At 38.6% G+C, this 24,002-nt stretch overlaps 1 protein-coding gene across 2 annotated transcripts; it reads right to left on the bottom strand.

The window, feature by feature from the left end:
• Nucleotides 1-953: 953 nt before the first annotated feature.
• On the bottom strand, nucleotides 954-22,456 carry vta1 (vesicle (multivesicular body) trafficking 1). 2 transcript variants are annotated; one of them, XM_012819125.3, is made up of 8 exons: nucleotides 22,230-22,456; nucleotides 12,353-12,447; nucleotides 7,069-7,196; nucleotides 6,324-6,399; nucleotides 4,910-5,021; nucleotides 2,434-2,604; nucleotides 2,022-2,096; nucleotides 954-1,563 (listed from the first exon to the last, which is right to left on the bottom strand). In XM_012819125.3, exons 1-8 carry the CDS (start codon nucleotides 22,318-22,320, stop codon nucleotides 1,418-1,420), a joined length of 894 nt encoding a protein of 297 aa, XP_012674579.1. In that variant the 5' UTR covers nucleotides 22,321-22,456; the 3' UTR covers nucleotides 954-1,417. The 2 variants fall into 2 exon arrangements, with proteins under 2 accessions (XP_012674579.1, XP_012674578.1); XM_012819124.3 differs by having other exon boundaries at nucleotides 2,022-2,099; nucleotides 22,230-22,455.
• Between the last annotated feature and the right edge of the window lie 1,546 nt (nucleotides 22,457-24,002).

Below are 24,002 nucleotides of genomic sequence, written 5' to 3'. Positions count from 1 at the left end.
AAGTCAGGTGCCATTTTCTTACACTTATGAAAAAGACTGACCACAACAAGGGCAGCGGACACACTGGGCATTCATCATTTATGAAATAAACTATAATATATAATTTCCTGTTTCTATTGAATGCATGCAAACATAAAAAAAGAGATATTAATTATTTTTGATAATCTAGTTCATGATTTTAAACTTTTCAGTGTTACAGTGTATGCCATACATACAGTAGTTATGCTGATATATAAGCACATTTATGTAGTTATATATGGAGAATATAATAAAACAAGTATATAGCGTATATCATATACAACATCCTCAAACAAATGTAGGATCTTAAAAAGCAAGGTAGGATAAGGAGAGGAAGGGGGTTAAGGGGAGGAGAAAAGGGAGTAGAGGCGAGAGAAGGGGACAAAATAGGAGACAAGGGAGCTAAGGGAGTTGGTAATGGGTGGAGGGGGAAAAACAGAAAACAAATACAACACAAATAACACAACAATGTCCATGTACTGATGATTTAAGTGCTTGCGCAGATTTGGTCTTTAACTGTAGTCTAGTTAACAGTGAAGATTATTCCAAGTACTCAAACGTATATTAAGACATATACTGTGTACAACTTAGACAAGAGTAAATTGCAGTCATCTTAAAGGTGCTTGATTATAATCCATTCGACTTTTCATCGAATTCAGCGAAATTCTCCTCACATTACTCTTAGCTGTCTGTCCGGTGTGTTTCCTGTGTTCCTGCAGTCTTGGCTCTAGAATGGGAGAAAGGTGGCTTAGACCAAGCCATATACTATTCCAGCCAATCAACAACATTGCTTCGGGAGCACGGACGGGAGGGCTGTATTTGATTGGCAGTTGAGCTCAAATATCAACAACCTTTCTCCAGGATAGGACCACACCTTTACATAAAAAAACCCTTCCGATTTGTTAAAACAGCAGAGAATGTTGAGGAGTTAAAGATCAGTTTCAGGTTTTTATTTGTGTCAGAATAAAATTCCAAAGCCAAATAAGAGGTACAGTGCAAATCATTTCTACTAACTTTTTTTCTTAAGGTTTAATTTAATGCAACACACACTGCTTAAACATCAACAGAATGAGAATAGAAGCATATTTTAAACTTTCAGCAAAGAGCCGTTCGACTTCAACATTTTGTATATCACAGAAAGAGTATCTAGTCTTCCAAGACATACCTCCATACAGAGTACATGCAACACATCCGAATCTTCATTTCATACTATACAGTAGCAAAGGACTACTATGAAAGACATTAAAATAGGTTAAATGTTGAGACACAGTGGCCATTGTATTTGTAGTAATTTTCTGTGCTCTGAGAATCACTCTTTCCTGAACCAGCTGTGGCCTGGCTCAAGGCTCTGTAGTGGGGCTCTTTTCAGCTAGATGAGTGATAAGTCTGAACAATGCTTTCATTCTTTGCCGGTGGCTAGCAACTTGAGGGCCTTCTGCAAGTTTTGAATGGCAGTGGTCACATCCTCATACTGCAGAGCGCTGCCAGCATATTTGCAGTACTTCTGCGCCCGGGTAAAGTCTTCTGCTGTGAGCCGCACATCACCTGAAACACCAATGATAGCCAAGGGCATACAATAATATTAATGTCTCATTATGTTTAGCTTTTCATTTTTATTTCTCACTAACCGTACAGAAAATGAAGGTAAATCCAATAATTCCTGTCAAATTCCGAATTCTCTGTTATTCACTTATACATAAAAGAAAGTTTATGGTTAAAATAATAAATCTACACAGTAATTTATAATATTTAACAAAACATCTTCTGTCTCTTTTAAAATGAGAAAAAATACTCTCAAAAGCTACATGTTTGCTAGGTCAAGCTATACAAAAAAAGACAAACTGACATTCCCCGGTAACAATTATTCTTTTATCAATAGACAATAGTGACGGCCAAATCCTATAAAGGGTTTTAGATTGTCATGTCTTCTTAATCCCTTTCAAGAAGAATTTGTTTTCCAATGTTGGGTTTCGAAGGAACCTTGCTGTTAGCTGAGATCATACCCTGTTGGCTCGTGTTCATTAGAGACGGGTCCACTACTGCCATGCTCCTGGGGACTGGCACTGGCTTTTCGGGCTCTGCTGGAAAAATAGAAAGAAAAGAAGAAAAAATACATTGTGAAGGACTGTTAGGCCCTCCATTTTTTCTGTTCTATGATCTGCCCTATGTTTGTGTGCAGATGAGCTTGGAGACAGACTCCAGTCCTAATGGCTTATGAGATTCACCGGTGTGCAGGCTGTCTCAGGCTCGAGTCCTAATGGCTCATGAGATTCACCGGTGTGCAGGCTGTCTCAGTAGCTATACAAGCTGCTTCCTCTTCCACCCGGAAAGCACTTTTGATTTGCAGTATTGACCTTTTTATATAACCAGCATTCACATTCCAGCGTCTCTAAAAGAAGTAGAAAGTCTCAGTACCTGCTGAAGAAGGCAGCTCTGCAGGTGTGTTGGCAGGAGCGTGAGCACCTGGGGATATCTGAATGTTGTTGAAGTTGGAAGTGGGAGGACCTTGGTCAGGGGTGTAACCGGGAGGAGGAGGAGATGACGGGGCCTGAGCAGATGGTCCATCTTCTGTGGAGAACATATCATCTGCAAGGAAATGAAGAAAGTTGTCATCTTAGTTCCCAGCCTGTACACAATGTCCTTCTTCCACTATTCAAGTGAAGTGCTTCTAAAGCCTACTGAGCTAAGCAAAGATTTGACGTGTTCATTTTAGTGGATTCTAAAATCTGCATTTTTTGGAACCAACCGTATTGACGCTATGGGGCTATTTGAAAATCATCACCGTACAAAACTTTTAGCTAGCGAGTCCTTAATATTTCTGCCCGGATGTGCCCTTGTTTACGTTGTCTACTAAAACCCATTTCTTTTTCTTTTTTTCTGTTTTTAGTGGGAGGACATGGAGGATGACAGATGCAAAAAAAATTGCTAATTAACAAGTAATGTTACTTCTTCCTTCTCAGTGGGACAAATCAATTTAATATTTTACTGAGATTATATTTTTGTTGTATTTATATATAAATGTTATATATGAAATTAATATACATATACACCTGATGAATATACTACTAATGAAATGTTTGTATTTATAATAATTAACTCAGTTACTGAGGAGTACGGTAACAGCGAAGGAGATACTGACAATCACAACTCAAATATTGGTGAAGGACAGAAAAGGAGAAGCAAAGACACAACTCTTTCCTTAGCTGTAGACAAATAAAAACACTTTGATAAACTGCACCACAAATAAAGTTAAAAAAAAGATCCACTCCAAAGACTGAACAATGAAATCCCATTGAACACTTGATCACAGTGACATTGCATCTGTAAGGCATTATTTATGGCTCTCTAGAAAGTATTTAAAGGTACAGCGTGTAGGACTTAGTGACATCTATCACTGAATACCTCTCCTTCACCCCTTCCTTTCCAAGCGTGTAGGAGAATGTACGGTGTCCGTCATGTGCCAGAAGCTACCGCCAAAATGAGGTAATGGTCTAAAAGCGCATCGAGTCACAATAATACGTGACTAAGTGATGAAGTTACTTTAGATAGATATTTAGAAATCGTATTTAGTTTTTTAGTCTGTAAAAGGTATGGGCCATAGCTTAATTTCACAATTTACAGTCCATTGAAGCTATGTTAGTTGTGGGCTGATATAGCGCCAAAGCTTTTTTGTTTAACGTTACACATGTATTGGCAATTTTCAGCAACTGTGGGTTGATGCTGGTAGCCTTACTGGGTCTTTTGGGTTCAAATAACGAACATAAATTCTAGTTTTGGTACATAAATGTAAAATCACCATCCTGGTAGCAATTACATATTTTTCTAAGGGGAAAACTAGGTATGCCCATGGCAATGTTCTAGCTAAATGAAACAACAAATTGCATTTAGGTTGGTATGCTAAATCACCTGTCCAACAGAAAACAGGCAACTTTGGCATCAATCTGAAAACATTTGTCCCTTATCAGTAATTTCCATCTGGGAAAGGCCACACCAGTGTTCATTCTTGTTTTCTGCAGTTACCGGTCTCGATTTAGTTTTGTTTGTTTCTTTGACAACGAGGATTCACGCTCCCTTGCTTTTTCTTGTGCTAAATAATAAGTATGATCCTGCATTTGTCAAAATTTGGGTTCCCAAACACAACATGGTCAACTAGCACTAGCAACCACGGTTTCCTCTTCTTTCTTCTTCCTCTTCCAATCAGTGCCATCAAATTCAAGCTGTCACTTCAATGTAAAAATGTGCAAAGCCCTCTCTAGACAGACTTATGTCCATTCTGGGGTCCTGTAGAAACATGGTGGGCTCCATGGAAGAAGACTCTCTATGTAGATATGAAGGACTTGTTCTAAGCTAACGAATGACAACAATTTGTAGTTACAGATGATTATACACTAATAAAAACATAATTATGAATACTATATTCCATTGCTGCTAATAGTTCCCCCTTCATCCTATAAGTGTATAAGCTACTGGATGACCTAAATTTCCTTCGGGATTAATAAAGTATCCATCTATCTATCTATCTATAAACTGCACCTTTAATAAATTAATAAATCCTACCTTTATATTGGCAAATTAACTTAACAGTTTGTGTATACAATATGCTACTATTACAAAGTCCAAGGGGGATGTTTGGGGGGAAATTTTATTCCCACGATAACTAGTTCAGTACTACTGTAATGTTTGGGTTATTCATCAAGGTAGAGTTTCCCAGTGAGATAACAAACCCCTTTGATTTAGTTTGGGGAATTTATATACACTATATACATTACACTGCTCAGTTTTACGACCTGATAAGGCAAACAATAACAAATCCTCTATATACTAATAAAGGAACAATGCAAGAGGCCCAAAATGTATTTTGATAACAGCAGCAGCATGTCTCATGCTTTACCGTATTGTTCCCCATCCATTCCAATGGGGCCTGGTTGAGGGGTCTCCCCATTCTTGAGACAGGTGTGGATGTGGGTTGCCTTCCACCTTGCATACTTCCTGTGCTGAATGTTCTGGAGAAATGTTACATTTTTTGTGAAAAGATAACAATTGTTAATTGAGGAAGGTTGGGATCATTCATACCAAGATATTCAATACAATGCTAAAGTGTCAACCCATCCAGCTGACAGCAAAGTTCAAGAACAGAAGTGAATATGTATAATATTAAGAACCATGGGCTTCAAAATGGCATTATGAAGGGCACAGGCTCAATGTCACATTAAGGGTGCCTCAATTGTCAGCATGTTTAGGATGTAGTTACTAGCAAGTTCAATTCAATTCAATTTTATTTATATAGCGCCATAACAATGCAATTGTCTCTAGGTTCACAATATAACATCTAAAACAATTAGTTCACATAAGTTTCAAGATCAACAAATTGTTCAACAAACTGATTAGGGGGCTGATTTATTCGTGGTAAAAACAATAGTATAGACAGGTTATAGAATTGAAAAAAGTGTGGGTGCTTGTGTTCCCAACCACCAATACATTGCAGTCAGTGTACAATGTGACCACAGGAAGTACACTGCCTTTTCATGCACACAAAAAAAGACTGGCAAGCCATGTGTTGCTGCATAGTTGACAACCACTTCATGCAAATCTCGTGTCAGACACAATTTAGGAGGTCACAAAACCATGACCATGAGGACATACAGTGCTTCATTAATAAAAATGAGGACATACAATAGCTGCTCTGAGCTCTTGTGCTTCCCTCAGGATCACATTTGTACTTTCATTTCATCCTTTACGAATCCATTCCATTTGAAAATTTCCATACATTCTTTTTTTGTTTATTTTCTATCTGTCTGTTTTATCACTGTGCTATTCTGTACCGTCTTAAACACTTGGCATAAACTGGTGCTCCAAGAAATGTAAATCTCAGGAACTTATGACAATAAGTCAATTGCATAGTAATTCCCTCAAAACATGACTTTCCCTTCACCGTCTACCACTTCTTATATACATCCCAAGTCTAGTGCTAAAACGTTTTCTCTTTTTACTGGTAATCCAACGCCACCATTATGTTCAGCACAGTGTGAGAAAGCAAGGTAAGAGTAGCACTCAGTAGGCTCATTGTGAGAGGGCAGTGTTCCCAAGGAGCTCTCTCCAGAAGGGAAATCTGCCTCCCCTTGGGGGACTTGTGCACTCAGTGAATCATTGTCAGTTACTCAAACACAGGTCAGTTCTCTGCAGTAAGACATCTGCGGCCACACTGACCAGCTGACAGACTTGAACAGTATTAAGGTATGATTCAGTGGAAGCGTCACTATTAGAAATAAAACTATGAAACTATAAAACTTGAAATAAGCACTTACCTCCTCTGATAATTCCCCAAATACTGAAAGAACATCTACCAAGAGGCTTGCTGTGTAGAATGATTTGATCATATTTCTGTGGGGGGGGGGGGAGTGTTGTTAAAAGGTTAATCCTCCTCTCTATACTGTCTGATTTAAGCATTACTAGTAAAATACACAGGTTGGTTTACATTTTCTCTCACAGGATAATCCTTTAACGTGTCTTGGCAGGCACAAGTGCCTAAGCCTCACCACCTCACCACTGGAGTACCTCAGAGCTTGGGACTGCTCCTCTTTTCTATTTACATTGTAAGGCAAGATTATTCACTTTATTATTGATCAATTTTACAAAACCCCAAACACCTCTCTTTCACTCGCAATACCTAATACCTCTTCTCTGTACGTGCTCAACTTGCCTTACACACACTCACTCAATTTTGCAGAGTTACAATCATGTCACAAATGCATCATGGGAAATGTAGTTGCATCGATCAACCAGTCACAGAATAGAGACAATGCACCAAAAAGAAAGCGAATCTCATCCATAGGAGTACATGACAGGTTTCAGTAGCGTGTTCTTATGCAATTGAACACTGCTGTAATTACAGTTTCCGAAAGGATTATGCTGAAGTAAAAATTAGGATGTCTTACAACAATTGACAAAAACTGGGAATGTCAGTCAAAATATCAAGGCTAAGGTCTGTGTAGGCCAATCTTTAATGAGGTTTGTGTACAGACCACAAGAAGCAGCTGAAAGCACTCTTACTTGTGAAAGCGTCCAGATCGATCTTCATTGTCAGCATAGAGGAACATTTTTAAGGCATAGTTTTCAATGTGAGCGTGGCCAACAATCTCCTGAGTGATGGATTCGTGATTACCCAGTGCGTTCTTCATCTACAGGGTGGAGAAAAGGCACATGGTTAGTATCATCTCATTTCTTACCACCATCTAACAGTTGGCGAATATCATTTGCATCGGAATGCAGTAAAACCACATACAGTTTTGTGCAACAGCATATTTTGTTGACTTTCTAAATGAAAGTTACAGAATTTCTAGAGAGCAAACATAAACATCAAGTTATTTATTCATATATAATGCATTACTATTCTTAATAAGAGAAATGTAGGGTGTGTTAATGTATAGACACTCCATCAGCAAGTCTACAGTGATGCCTCCATCTGGAGCAATCTCACCATATATGCACACATCTAACAGAAATCCACAACTTCTGCAGTAATAACATATTTCAGAGACTCTGGTGAACTATTCTGTGCCCTGTATATTTAAGATCTATCCATAGACTTTCAATCCAAGGACAATCATATCTGGGGAATGTGACAACACAGAAACGTTTGCCCTTTGAAGTAGTCCATTGTTAAATATGAGACTTCAAAGACAAATAATTTTGAGTTCATCAATTGTTTTACTTTTACAGCTATTGCAAAAGTTATTGATATTAGGGAGGATATATTTTCAGATATGTAAAGACAATAATGTCTGTAATCTGGCGAGATCAGAACCATGATGGTGGGACAGTATGACTGAGCAATTTGGAAAAACAATATGTATGTGCTAGGGGGACAGAGACAGACAGACAGACAGACAGACAGACAGACAGACAGACAGACAGACGTGTTTCCCCTCAAAGCTATTAACACTTTGTGAATTATTCAGCTATGATGTAGAGGTTTGGAAATGGGTGAAGAAATGACCAATGATTCTGACTTTGCTGAATTCGATTTGATTGTTGTTTTCTTTTTTCTTTTGGTAGGTGGTTCAACGTTTCCATTCAATGGCGCTGTTATACCGGGTGCCGCATATTATGGTCAGAAGAAGGTGGTGACTTATTTGATATGGTTAACATGATCAGCCACAGGTTTAGTACATTCAACATAACATAAAAAGACCTAATCAGAATGTTTGTAAACAAAGGTTGCCAAGGTACTTGTTCATAACTGAAGTTTTAAAATAATAAATCAAATAAAAATGTCCCATAAACTCTTCCATACAAAGGAAAGGGTGTCAACATCTGTACAGGCATTATGTAATGTAGTAGTTGTGCATGACTTTACACTGATTAATGAGGCAGTGGGCTGTGGCCATTTCACATTTGATTCTCTTGGGGCTGAAGTCAGTTTGACCTTTAAAGTTTGAATTGTTGGGATATTCTAGGCCTATCAAATGGTTTGCAGTTACTCGCACCCAAAAACTCCACTCTCTTGTTATTCCAGAGAGGCACTCTCCGAGATGTGAGATGTTACAGTCTGGTAGAGAGCTTTGGGTTTCCTTGTAAAAATCTGTAAAGCAAATACTGATTACATTTCAACAGGTGGACTGAGGCCGTATGAAAGGGCTCACTGTTCATGCTTTAATGAAATCTCAATGAATCTTTTAGAAGAGGGCTGTACATGACACAATACATCACTTGTGTGCAAAAAATGTGGAAAATGACTGAATGTGGAAAATGGAGAATGCAAGTTGGGGCAAAATGTGATTCTTTGCTTTTTCTGCTTAAGTGCCACTTGGATTGAAAAAGTATAACTTTTCTGAAGATCTAAGACTATGTTGTAAAAAGTACCTGTTTAGCAAAAACTCAATTCTAGTTGGATACACAGCATGTGAAATGTTAGGGTTGAAACCCTTTTAGTAGGCTTGTATGATATCTTTTCTATTTAACAACTGTGTACAACAAAGAGGCTAAGGTTACAGAAACCTGACCCAATTTGTTTTTACAACATTTTGCCTGGATGTGCACCCTTGTATGGAAGCTAGGGCTTCCTGTTGTTATAACATTTGGCCCTATAAATGTCACCACTGTTGAAATAAAGGCTGCCTTAAATCCTGAAGCCTTCCTAATTGGTTCCAAAATGTCTATAAAAATACCTGTGCATAAACAAAAACAGCACTAGGACACAGCTTGCTGGCCCCTTCTAAGAACACCAATAAAGTCTGTCTTTTGAACTCTGACATAACTAGGAAAGTGAACTTTGTTTCATCTTTAGTCCTGGGGAACAAACTAGGGGTTATATATATATATATATATATATATATATATATATATCTCTCTCAACTTAATATATATCAACTTAAAAATATACGTTGAGATTTAAGTTGACAAATCAAGCTGAGTTTCCCTAAAGATTATTATATGTTAAAAGGCTTTTCCACAATGAGTATCTATCACTTAAACACTTGACCAGTACTATGGAACACGACCTCTTTATCTCTTGTTCCATCCAAAACAGCAAGAAACCTGGGGGTCATTATTGATGCCCAACTGACCTTCACGGCCCATATCGCCTCTGTCTCCAGGTTGTGCCGCTTTGCGCTATACAACATCCGCAAAATCAGGCCGTACCTAACCCAGTATGCCACCCAGCTGCTGGTGCAAACCTTGGTGAGTTCCCGCCTTGACTACTGCAACGCCCTCCTAACGGGCCTTCCGGCTTGCGTGGTGAAACCACTACAGATGATCCAGAACACGGCGGCGCGTCTGGTGTTCAACCAACCGAAAAGGGCACACGTCACCCCGCTACTCATTGAGCTCCACTGGCTGCCAGTAGCTGCTCGCATTAAGTTCAAGTCACTTATGCTTGCCTACAGAGTGCTTGCTGGTTCTGCTCCCACCTATCCTAAATGCTCTTGTAAGGGCAAATGTTACACCCAGGACGCTGCGCTGGTCTAGTGAGCGTCGTTTGGCACTGCCGTCTGTGCAAGCACGGCAATCCAGACTATTCTCATTTGTAGTTCCACGTTGGTGGAACGAACTGCCTAGTACTACCAGAGCAGGGGCGTCCCTCTCTACCTTCAAGAAGCTTTTGAAGACCCAACTCTTCAGAGAGCACCTCCCTTCCTAACTGGCACCTTGACTAGCGCTTAACTTGCACTTCAGCAGTTACATTCCTGCACTTCTTTTTCCTTTCTAGGTCGTTTTTCTAATTCTTATGTAAAGTAGTATTTATTGTTACACCGTGTTTTTTATTGCTCTTAGCTCGACTGTTCTCTCCCTTGTACGTCGCTTTAGACAAAAGCGTCTGCTAAATGACTAAATGTAAATGTAAAATGTAAATGGAACACTCTTGTTGGTGCTAATCAGAAACAAATGAGAAACAAGCCTTTTATATAGATCCAATTCTGAACTGAATTTGACACTTTGTGTGTACCCAAAGTGAGCAATGCAACAGAAGCAACAGAAGCAACAGAAATGTTAAAGAGGACTATTATGCTTTTCTGGTTGTTCTCTTTCCTTTAGTGTGTTACACAGGTTATTGTGCCTGTAGACGGTCTGCAGAGTTACAGAGCCTAAAGTACATGCTAGAGGGAGTAATGCCCTCTGTATTACAGTTGGTCAAAGCTGCACAGGCACCCAGAGGGTTTCTACCTTTTCCCATTATCATTTTAGAAGATACATTGAGGGGACTGTAACATCAGCTAGATAGATATAATTTCATACAAATGGAATTCTGCCATTTAAACCGTTTAAGGTTATTTAAAAGTTTAATTTATGGTCACCAGGGGACCGATTAACAATTTGACTCAAACCTTTAGTCCATTCCCACACGACACCATAACACTAAATAAACGTTCAATAAATGGTTTTCACTGTGAGTTGGAATGAGGTATTTGTGTTTGTGTGTGTGTGTGTGTGTGTGTGTGTAACACACAAGGTGTTTCTGTTATTTGGCCAAGACTCATTGATTGAAATGGGATGGTCAAAATAATAGAAATATCTTCCAAAATAAGCCTCCAAAATGAACGCACATTTGAATCAACAGCTCTCTAAATTACTTTAAACAAATACTGAGTATTATAACCTTCATGAAGCCAAGATTTACTGCTGGATTGGTGTATTAGACTTTTTTTTATCTCAGTATTCCCACTAAACTGGCAACTGAGTGTATATTACCATCGTGCATTGATCATACACACACTTGATCATTGATCATTGATCATACACACCTTTGAAGTCGACCTGCATATTATCTCACAGCAGTTGCAGATTTTTTGTAAAAAAAAAAAATCCGTATTACTAACAACTAACCAACATAACATGTCTGGTTGAGTTCTCATGTCTTATAGCGCACTAATAAAACCAGGCCCTGTACCGATTATTTGCTTGAATTGTAGATGAGGTTACACACTGAGGCAGAGCCTGTGCAGTTAAGCGGCTCATCATGCTTTACCAGACTGCTCACTTCAGCATGATGAAGATGAAGAGTGTGTCACATAGTTTGGCATGAACAAGCATCCTGCAGACATGGCATAGGCCTAGGAATCAGGTGATGCATGATGTAAAGCTATGTGACATAATAACATTGCTTGTATGTGAAAGCAAGGCATCACGATCATACATTTTTTGTTATCCCCAGAGGATCATTGCTTAAATATACTAAACTATCAATTTGGAACACTGATCAATAATTCAATTAAAAACTATAACCAAAAATGACCAAATGATCAATAGCTAGTAAAGGTTGAGGGTCTTTGGAGATCGGAACTCATCACTCTTAAGCAAGATTAAAAAGATTATGTATAATAAAGAGTATTTATTTAAACGGTTATCAGAAGTAAAACATTCAAAAGCTGGTCATCTAAGGAATGAACTTACTTCATTGCTCCTATCGCGAGGTAACAGTATTAAACTTTATATGTCTAGCTGTGCTCAGCACTTAGTTAACATGAAACCTTAGTCAGGCTCTCGCAATCGTCTAAACAAAACAAGGCTGTGTGTGTTTGACGTCATCGCACATGCGCATCGGCACTGGAATCGATAGCGGAATCGTTAAGGACTTTGGCTAACGATTCCAAGGAATCGATCCACTGGGAACCGGTTCTCAATTCCCATCCCTATAGATCATGGGCGTGGTTCAGGTAATATCAGGTTACAGCAGAGATATGCAGAGGTGACTGGGGAGTGTTACTGTTTACATTACAACTCACGTTTTACAGTACAAGTTCAGTTTAGATAAACTGAACAAATTAATCAGATTCCAAATTGTGCCTACAGTTGATCAGGTAAACCTATTGTATGTGTTGAACACGTTTCTTACCGTTTCCAACTGATCCATTAGTTTGACAAGAAACTTCCGGCACTCTGGGGTCTTACTGTCCAGTTTCATGCCTGCCTGCATAGCATAGAGGCGACCTGGAAAATAACAAATGATTTAAAATTAGTATTCATTTAATTAAAATATATATATATATTATCTCCTCTCTCTGTCTACATGTACATTAGGCTTTTACTAGAGCACTCATGTGTTTTTTTTTCACTTGAGGATTCTTTCTATTAAAGAGGATAGCGAAACTAATAACCTAAATAGCTAACAGCCAATAGCCTTGCCTTGCACTAACAAAAGTTTCCGAACCTAGAGCACAAAACTACAAAGTGAAAAGCCTATAAGGCTAGGGGAAACACCCTGTTTGTGTATTTCTCCTACACATGACCATGACCATGTATCACAATACAGCAAAATATATTGAGTATATCCAAGCGACATTATTCTTACAGACAAAATTATGCTGCTGCTTGAATATCATCCAGCAGACAAAAAAGTAATTAAAACTATACAAAATAACTGACTAAACCATGTGTATTCTTTTGAAAAGAAATAATGAAAAACAGGTCAATATGAAGGCTAATAAAACATTTTTAGCTGCACGCTGATTTAGATATAAAAAAGAAACAGTGCCGGCTACGCATGTATAATCATGGTTCATTTATTTGAATGATGTACAGTACATAGATAACCAAAACCAAACCTATCTACTGTCAACCGGGGAATTGTAAAATGAATGAATGAATGAATGAATGAATGAATGAATGAATCTCATCAAAACAAACAAAAAGTCCTCTTCTGACTAGTGTACAACCCATACTTCCATGGAAAATGCAATTAGCCACTTCTGAAGTGCCCAAAACAACATGCCGTTTTGGCTTGTAGGAGCATCCAGGTGAGAAAGAAGGAAAGCATACTTATGGAAGATAAAATCTGGGGTTACATAGTTATGAGGTATGATGTCGGCTGTGGGACCCTCCACATGTTGGGGCGAAATTTACAAAGACAAGTACAAACTTATCAGGTGTGCATGTAGGGGTGGCCTATTTACCAACAGACGTCATGCAGTTGAACTCAATCACAATTTAGGCCAATTCAGGCACAATTTAAAGTTCTGTTGCTCAATATTCTGTCTGTATGGCCTCACTAAATATATTCAAGGTCTACGGACACAACAGCAGAGGATGACTTAAGACATCCCTCAGGCAGAAATCACAGTACACTGAGAAGGAGTGTTACAGTGTACACAGACGTCATTAATATAGATCCCTGCCCCTTGACAAAACCCATTACAACAATCATGCATAGACCACTGACTGTGGTCCCCAGGAGAAATTAAAAACAAACACCTTTTAAAAAAAAAAGACATGGCCTTGAAAAACAAGCCTTGTCAAAACAAAGACAAGAACACAACAGTCAAAATGCTGTTCTATGCATCTTAAATATCAGAGAGATTAATTTCATTAATCTCAATACTGAAAGTGTATGACTGGGGTACAGGGAACCCATTGCAGTTTTCATCTGTGGTGTCCCTGCCACTTATTTAGTCATAATTACAAAGCAGTTATATTCAATGTCTAAGCATAGAGCTACAGTGAATAACCATATATATATATATATATATATATATATATATATATATATATATATATTTTTTTTTTTTTTTTGCAACAAAATGTAATTAGCAGACATAAGCAAATTGCAGCCTATTCAATTCCATGACCTAATCAAGCTACTAAAGTAAATTGTTAATGGAAAAATAAAGAATTATCATTACTTTCAATACTTTTACTTTCGAGGTTCTATCTCAGCAATAATAAACAATTACCAATGCATTTACTCAATGCCCTATTCTAGAATGATCACTGGTGCAGAGTGACTGAAGGTAGGGAGAAGGCTTTGGTTAAACTTTGGTAACTTGGCAGCCTCTTCAGATTGTGCATTATGCTTTCTTTTCTGGTAGCCGTCTTTCTGTTTCCAAGGGAAAGGAATATTTGCTGCAGCTCATACCACTCTGCACTCAGATGAGGTTGCTACCATTTCAAGTTTCTTGATTTATACACCGTATTTTCCTGACTATTAACCGCATTAAAGTATTTTATTCAATTTTACAAAACAAACCTGTGTATTGACCATACCCGCTTATTAACCACAGGTTATTCAACGTTATGTTATGTGCCACGTAAAACTAAATGCGATGTAGTTGTGGTGCGAGTGCTACCAGCCATTTAAACATTGTATGAGGTAGGGATGGGCATTTCAAACAAAAATACTATTAATATATTTAAAAAAAAATGCATTCCCATGTATAGTATTATAGTATAAAACCAAAGTGATAACTGCAGGGCTGTTACAAAAGCAATGTATAAACCATGGTTAATAGTTCGTAAATGATGGTAGCGCCATTAACAACAGATACTGCTTCAAAGAGCTTTACAGAGCCCAAGGCCTGAAACCACCAGGAGCAAGCACTTTAACAGGCAGAACCTTCCAGCTCAAGGGGGACCCATCCGCTTAAGTTGGACCATTAGAGGGGTAGAATGGGCCGGCATTGGCATATGGAGCAGGTTCACTTTTAAGTTTAGAAGTGTTTAGAATCACCCAGAAAATTACACATTTTCCAAGAAATCCAATGAAATAAGGAGCCAAATGAATAACGATTTCAACTTGAGAATTTGCCTTCATCAAGACTTCGGCGCATTACAGCTTGACTGCCTCATCAATAAATAGGTCTTGCATAACTTGGAGCATTGCTTTGGGTCACTGTCGTGTAGGATGAAAGTAGTTCCAGTAACCCTGCACAAATAACATACTTTGCCAGCACCAAAGTACCCCAGGCAATCCTATTCCCTCTAGCGTGCCTGAGAGATGGTGTCAAGACCTCCAACAGCATCTTTTCATTTGATTCGCACCTCACAAAGTTCCTTCTCTCGCGCTCAGAGTTGCGTTAATTATATAAGCTACATACGTTGACGTTTGTGGTCTTAAACAGCACAATAGTTTTCAGCCACACATACATAATTGCAAAAGTTGCTCCTAATGATGAATTAGCTTTTTTAACATGATAGCTTACTATTAGCTAATTTAATATGCCACTGAAAAATAGTGTGATGAGTGATGGTGGCAGAAAATGGGCCTTTTAAGCATCTGCAGATATTCGATTCAAAATGAGCCGTTTCCTTTACAACATTAACCATGTCTGCACATTATTTCTGATCTATTTTAAAAAATTTGGAGAGAAAAAATAGAAAAACGTTCTTTCAAAAACATGGAAATCGCTCAGTGATTCGAAACTTGAATGGTAGCGTACATCACGCGTGCATACACATTTGCATAGAGTAGAGAGGGAGAGAGCATAGCCAGCGAATGAATGGAACATATTGGGGGTCTACACATAGGGTTACTATTAGGGCTGAACGATTAATTGCATTTGCGATTTAATCGCGATATGATAGAACGCGATTTTCTAACCGCAACGTTCACGATGAAAAAACGTGGTCTAAAAAAAAAAAAAAAAAAAAAAAAAGATTTTTTTTTTAAGATGGTACATTTTGCACACAGTGTTTAAAAAGTGCATGCCTAGTGTTTTTACTTGAAATTACTTTTTTTAAATTACTTAAATGCACAGTCGCAAAGCCACCAATTTGTTGTTCTTGTTTCTGTAATGAGCAGTTAAATAAAAATGTAAAATGTGGGAAAGAATATTTTACACTAAATGTATGTAATATTGTGTTGGTCATATTTAAATCATTCATCACGTTTTGTTGGGAAAAAAAGAGGATAAAAAAAAAAAAATCGCAATCGCAATATTTTGGTAAAAAAATCGCAATTAGATTATTTTCCCAAATCGTTCAGCCCTAGTTACTATCATTAGTTTGAATGGATGCTTGTGATGGCACATATCACCAAAGTAAGGCCTTGCATGCCACTGGTCCGGTGAGACCAGGCTGAAATGAGAACAAGGAAAAGCCCCGAGGGAGTGTGAAATGCCAGAACAGCACTCTTCTGTATTCAACTGTGCTGCCATATCACCTGGTACATTCAAATAGCTATAGAAAATAAAAGCCAGGAAGCACATGGGTGAAGGTCAGCATTTTACAAGAGCCAAGCGACGCTTGTTCCTGCTAGCCCAGGGACTACTGCACTATTTCCTACAATGGATATACAACACGGAGAAGAGAAGAAAACATTTGATCGGTTAAGGGTTCCTGGCATAGAAATGTTTCGAGCAAAGCCTTTGATTAATCACTGAACCTTGCCAGAGAGATCTGAACAATGTGACATATGGTCTATATGAAATCTAATTTCTTCATGAGCACTGATAATGCATTCAAGTTGTACATTCCACTGTCATGAAACCTGTACTGCTCCAACATTTCATTTTCTTCATCAAAGTAAATGAAAACCTGAGACTGTTCAAAATACCCACCAATACAACTATTAGGTCATAACCCACTGCAGTCTAGGAACAGAGCAGTCACTTATTCTCAGTCATTTTTCTATATTCTCACAAACCACCATTTCTGTCATTTTAAGAAGACATTAAAGTACTTTCGGATGTCACACCACAGCACAAAAGAAATGACAGCAGGGGGGAAAAAAATATAGATTGTCCCATCTAAACCTACAGATATTTAGGAAAACATTCAGATGTAAAAAAATAATAGTAATATAATCTTATCTATCTAATCTAATCCTATGACATCAAATAAATTCCATACTGAACATGTTGAGGCTCAAAGCAATTTGCGAATCAAAATACTTCCACTTTATAAGGACATCAAAATGGCTATTACATTTTACAACTCATCCTGACTATATTATTATCAATCCCACCTCATGTCTTCCTATCTCTCTCACTCGCTCACCTACAGGTGATTTGGAATCTGGTGGCAAGGTTCCGGACTGTTCTCAGGAAATAGAACAGTGTATCTCTTGTCCTCGCCTCGCATCAGATAAACAAAGATTTGAGTTTTGGGTTTATCATTCTTTTTGCATATTTTGTTATGGATTTTGGCGAGCACATTTTCCGAACACATGCTGCAGTCAGGGTGTTATTGTTAATTCAGATATTTGAGACATTCAAAAGACTACAAAATGAATGTGTAACTATCTAACATGATAATATTCAAGAAAAAAGCATTGTGGCATATGACGCAAGTCTGACAATTTACTCATGAAATACTGTCTTGAGTCTCAACATGGCCCAGTATTTCTACATCTGAAAGCAGCCTGAATTGAATATTCAGGAATGCAAACCCGCGCAATATGATTTCCTCACAACAAGGACTTTATTATGTAGCTTCAGCTCCATTTGAGGGCAGACTCGTCCACGGAAAGTGGGAGGAACAATGTCAATCACCATTTCCATAGATTTTCATCACAGTGCCAGGACTCACTGGCACAGCCCAGACACATTGTCTTTAACAAGGCCTTTTTCCAGAGCACAGTACAGCACAGCACAGATACAAAAACAAGTCACCTATTTTCCACGTCATAGGGCATCATTCTGTTCTCAACACGTCACACAGGGAGGCAGAACAGAAACTCACTATCTGTGCCATCAGCCAGAACCAGCTCTGGTTACTTCACCCGTTTAAGTGAGGATTCTAAGCATTTTATGTTGTGTGACAAAAATAATACCAATACCCATGATGCTGTGCAGATGCTTCATGTGTAACCACTACATAAAAAGAACATATTAAGACATGGTGCTAACAGGCTAATTAGCTAACCAAAGCCAAGCGACTTGCCCTGAAAACACCAACAACTGTACAATTGGCACTGATAAAAGCTATCTTGTCAACTGATGTATTTTGACGATAAACTTAGCGAGCACTTACCCAGAGCACAACACTGCAGTCAATAGCTTAGGCAGCTAGTGGGAACAACAGCTTTATCTGTGGTTCACATGCCCATATACAATCTAAATTAATTTGGGGAAGATACAAATACCATACCGGTAAATCCCTGTGTATTGTTGCTTTAAAAACTACAGGAAAATCAACATAACATCAATCTAGATGACTCTAGAAGCTCTAGGCTACAAAACCTTGAAAGCATTCATCCTCATGCCAAAGACAAGGCAGTGAGCCCAAAATCAAACTGGCAAAAGGGAGGCAGGTAAAACAGTTAAACTATAAACTTAAATAATAAAATAATAATTAAGACCTTTGTCAAGTTTTTAATGGCACACACGACACACTGGAACACACACGTGCATATATGGAGGCGACACAGGACACACACACACACACACACACACACACGCAGGTAAGCCTGAGATCGCGGTGAATTTAGTTTCTGCTTTTTCCCATCCTGGACTGTCCTTCCTCAAGGACCCCCCAGGAGCAGTGGGCAGCTTGTAGCGCCCGGGGACCAAGTGAAGTGAACTGTCCATCTTTGGTCAGGGATGGACATGTGTTCTGTTATTTTGCATGTTTTTTCTGTTGGGGTTCTTACTGGAGGAAACCCCTTGTGAACACGGGGAGAACATGCAAACTCCACACAGAAAGGCCCGGGAGATAGCCCACTTGAGCACTGTTCACTCTGGGGAGGACCTGCCCCCCAGAGCCAACAGCGCCCCATGTGGGAATCGAACCCATTACCTTCTTGCTGTGAGGCGGCAGTGCAAGCAACTGAGCCACCGTGCCACACAAACCATCAGACTATATAGAAATACATCACATCTACTTTCACCTGTCTGCAAAAACAAACCAATAGGCCAAGACGAAAAAATGCTTTTTGCCTGTCAGTTTTAAAATGCCAAGGCTTGCCTTTTCATCTAAGAATTAATTAAAGCATTTTGTTCTGGTTAATATCTCTTGACCTCCATCCCCCTATAACTGGTTCAGTCTCACTGGGCCAACACTGACCTCCAGTGGAACATTTCTACTAGTCATCATTGCTCCATAAACAAGCCTCAACTAGACTGCAAAGAAGTGGGTACACTATAGATTTAAATCTCCATGCTAAAACTAGATTTCCAAAAACGCAGCACAAGTAAAGAAAAGTTTACTCAAACAGGCATCAAACATGTACTGTATAGATGTATAGATCCAAGCACTGTATAGATGTAAAACATCCCATATGATTATGGCCAGGTTTGGAGTAATTACAACTTCTGTCCCTGTCCATAGACAACAGAGGCCAAAGTCAGTGATACTGTATGTGAATTAAACAACACCTTGTAATGTAGATAGTGAGATTACTTATCTATACCCAATTCTTATCCATTGTAGCTTCTTAAAAGCAGAGGGTGTGTCATTTCTGTATCTGAAGATGTTTTATATAGTCCTAATTCTGTAGGCATTACTGTAACAGGGGTAGAGAAAAATATCTGTGTACAGTACAGCTTCACACAGCAAACTGAGAAATTATCAACTGGGGCAAATGCTTCTAAAGCAACACTAAATTATGACCAAATAAGTTTTTTTTCTACCTTTGAGAACACTTACAGAAACACTTTGCAATTTGCTGTTTTCTGAGGCATGATTGTACGTCGCTTTGGACAAAAGCGTCTGCTAAATGACTAAATGTAAATTATTTGAAGCGCAATTGCTTTCGCCATCATCTTCAAATTCATTTTGATTGTACAGGGCCATATGAAGGACAGATAAGCACACCAGTCAGCCATCCAGGCTATGTACTACGTAGCTCTGGTGGTGCAAGATGGCACAACACTCAAAAATGCAAGACACTGACCACTATATTGCCAAAAAACATCAGCGTACTAGCGAGCTTTTATCAGTGCCAACTTGGCTGTTGTTTGTCTTTGCAGGGTTTATGAATGCATGCCTTTTAGGCAGGGGTTCGACTGGGCCAGAGCCAATCAGAGCTGAGCTCGGCCTCCTGACATCCCCATCCACGACCCGCCAGAGCTCAGTTCCGTCTCCTTTAGTATCACAGCACCGCTGTTGTCTTTTGTCAAGAAGACCTTATGAATTCTCCTTAACATCTTTCCTTGACCTCAGAAAAGCACCTACCTGTTAACCATTTGTAAATGGTATGCTCAACAAATCATTTAAATATCACTCTCCTTCCCTACATCTCTACCAGTAGCCATTGTTTTGCAAATATGACAACCTGCTAATGAACACTGGATGAACTAAGCCAACATCAGCCAGGTATTGGTCATTATTACATGATCACACCCTTTACAGAATGCTGCCCCACCCCACACACAACTCATTCTGACTCATTGCTTTTACAGTAACTCTGCAATGGTATTCTATTGTGCTTAGAGAAACCCCTTGAAAACTGCCATCATGTGTTATCTAACAAGACAAAAAACCTATTTCACATTTAACAAAGTATTTAGTGGAGTAGACCTACTTTAGTGTAGTAGACCTCCGTTTAACAGCTAGTCATCATATGAAATATAATAATCACAAAAGTCTTTCAGCGTCACAAATTCAGTGGGTCATATACTTTGCCACAGACCGTTCCAGGGGAGAACCTAGAGATAGTGTGCATCAAGAGCAGTGCGCATGAATTTGATGAAGAAAGCGGGCACACTTGCACTTGCTCCAAGACTATAGTGTAGTGTTCTAGGCTTATACCAAGTCAGGGTACTGGGACAGGCCCAATGTTTGGTTAGTCTATTATTGAATGGTGCATAAAGTCATACATGCAAAGAAGACAATAAGCTAGGTTCATCAACATATTGAATTACTTTTATTCTACAAAACCAATGTTCTTTCTTATTAGTAGTATGCGAGTACCCAGTTGGAAATTTCAAATGGAAGGCCACCTGAAGTCAGATTTCCGACTCATAAAGTCAGACAACTTCAGCAACCCCGGCTTCAGAATTCAAGATGGCTGCACCCACACATCAACAGTGTGAAAGCTGTAGTAACATACTTTATTCAAACTTCTGTCTTATTTGTCTCATTAAATCAGTCATACACACAGCACTGTCCGACTTCTATCTGTGGACATGTTGCTTCGGTGTTTGTACACGCAAAATACAGAGCAATGCATTGTTATCAACTGATATTGCTGGTAACTTCAATAAAGGTATTGCTTTTGTAGTCCGACTTCTTGTACTGGAACACGGATAACTTGCGGGAGACGTAATTTCCAGCTCTGAGTTTTGACTTCCAAGGTAAATGGAATGCAGCATAATCTCCCCTCCATCTAGCAAACAGTGACGGAAGTGGTCCGGTGTTTGCAGCTCTCCTTCACGTCAATCCTCTCTGCTGCCATCATGACGTAGTGGTGTACCGAACGGCCTTCTATACGTCGCAATGGTGTTGTATATGGTGTGTCGAGCAAATTTCCACACATAAAATGTGATTTCTTAAAGGAAATATTGATATCAATATGAATACCAGTATTGATGTGTTTCATCACAGTTCACTCATATACTTTACTTGACTGCTTATTATTATTATTATTATTAATAATAACTTCCATTGAAGTCAAGGTAAAGTGGTTAGGAAAGGACATAGGACATTTTTTGACTACTCAACCACAGCCTTCGTCTGTGCAGTGAAAAGTATTTGAGATAATACAAGAAGACAGTCGAGCAATATTTCTGATACGTCGTAAAGTCACACACATATTCATGCCACGGCTTAAGAGACTGTATGGGTAACATCGTTTTATCGAATATCGCAACCGCTTCACACTGCACGTCAAAAAGCCAATGTAACTCGAACTCATCCTATGGTGTAAATAGTTTTGGAACGAGCTAGATTTGTGAAGTTGGCACGACCACCACACAAGGGTATTGTAATGACTCACTGGCCCAGTTGACCAGCTATCTAACCTAACGTTAATAAGTTTATCGGGAGTGTCAACTTTACTATACGGTGTGAGACTAACGTCACTCCACCGAAATGACTGCTCAGAAAAGTGAAAAACTCACAGTAGTACGCCACAGCTGGGTCCCTTTGTTCATGTTCCTGCGCTGTTCTTAAATGGTGTTGGATTGCTTTCAATTGCGGTGGAAGACTCATATCTTGCCCCGGGCTGATGGTACGAGAGGTAATCAAAACGCTTCGGAGGTGTGAGAGTTGGATAAAACGGCCAAAACTGAGACCATACTAAACATTACACCAAAACAAATGGATACTCCGCGCTTCCGCATTCTGTTTGGAAATACTGGCTAAAAAGATGGCCGACATCTACAGGTCTGGAGTAAACACTACACGTTCCTCACCGAAATAACAGATTCAATTTTTTTTAATGGTTTTTTTTTTTCATTAGACATCTCCGTGTATAATTATTTTCTATGTTTCATTAGCTGAAAATTAGGCCTACATTTCAAATTTGATGACATAAGCTGTTTGTAAATGCCAGTGTTGGAGCAACAATGAAATACAGAATCCAACATGAATAATCAAAAATGGATGTAATTCATTTTGGTTTTGTTACAAAAACAGAAAAAAATTACTGTTTTCCACACTCGTTTGGAATGAAAATTTTTAGGCTAATGAGCAGTCTAAATCAAGAAGAGCTTTCTGATATGATATGATACATAGGCCAAATCTAGACCAAATACAGATTGCCTAACTGCAAAAGGTTCAGACCTTACAGAAAGAACTGCTGAAACTGACAGGACTGGTACAGATATTCATTTAAATCACATGTTCTTGACCTAGCTAAGAAGGTTAAAATTAAACTGGGTGCTCTTTATAGAATAAGATCTTGTTTTACTTTTGAAAACCGAATGGAAATAGTGCAATCAACAATTTTGTCAGTTCTTGACTATGGTGACATTGTTTACATGTATGCTGCACCCTCTACCTTAAAACTCCTGGACTCTGTTTACCATAGTGCTATTCGCTTTGTTACAGGAGACGCTTTCAGGACCCACCACTGTAACTTATACAAGAATGTTGGTTGGTCCCCTCTAGCAGACAGGAGGGAAAAACACTGTCTTTTATTTGTTTATAAAGCCTTAGTGGGAAAACTGCCTAATTATCTCATGTCACTTTTAAAATTAAAATCCATCTGTCATAATACACGGTCACAGAGCCTCATCTCCCTTGAAATCCCCCTTACAAAAACTAATATAGGTAAAATAGCTTTTAAGTTCTTTGCTTCCCATTAATGGAACACTATTCAAGTGGAGTTGAAATTAACCAAGTATTTGTCTGTCAACCAATTTAAGAGCCTTTTAGATAATAAGGATGTGCCTCAATGCTGTTGTTTTGAATGATTCTCTGATTTAATTTTTTTACTTTATGTTATTTTATTTATTTATTTTTTATGCTTAATTTCTGAGTTGTTTGGTGTGTTTTTTTTTTATTTATTTTGTCTGTTTCGTTTTGTTGTGGTTTGTTTATGTATTGTTCTTCTGTACTATGTGGCCTCAATCAGGGCATTGCTGCAAAAGAGCCCTGTGCTCAGTCAATTTCTCCCTGAATAAACAATGATGATGATGATATTATAAGACGAAAGTATTATGTGATACTAATGCACACACTAATGCCTGATGTTGGATGGATGCCCAGTAGAAGAATAAAAGAAGAAAGTAATGCTTTTCTTTACCTGACTGATGTGGATTTCCTAGGTTTTCATATATGTGACTAAAGAGTAAAACTTGGATTATGGCCAGGCCTTTTCAAAATAAGTCTGTCCAAAAAAGGAAAAAATAGGCTAGACTGGGAAGTTTTGTTTGTTATCTCTCATGAAA

The sequence above is a fragment of the Clupea harengus genome, chromosome 15, assembly GCF_900700415.2.
Source record: "Clupea harengus chromosome 15, Ch_v2.0.2, whole genome shotgun sequence".
In the NCBI taxonomy this organism is placed as follows: Eukaryota; Metazoa; Chordata; class Actinopteri; order Clupeiformes; family Clupeidae; genus Clupea; species Clupea harengus.
This window is presented reverse-complemented; position numbering and strand designations above follow the sequence as displayed.

Excerpts from the sequence above, each read along its gene's own strand:
- vta1 (XM_012819124.3), bottom strand. The coding sequence starts at position 22,320 with ATGAGTCTTCCACCGCAATTGAAAGCAATCCAACACCATTTAAGAACA. Across the intron at positions 12,448-22,229 it reads CCCAGCTGTGGCGTACTACT|GTCGCCTCTATGCTATGCAG; the intron begins GTGAGTTTTTCA and ends GTTATTTTCCAG. Across the intron at positions 7,197-12,352 it reads TAATGGATCAGTTGGAAACG|ATGAAGAACGCACTGGGTAA; the intron begins GTAAGAAACGTG and ends TCCACCCTGTAG.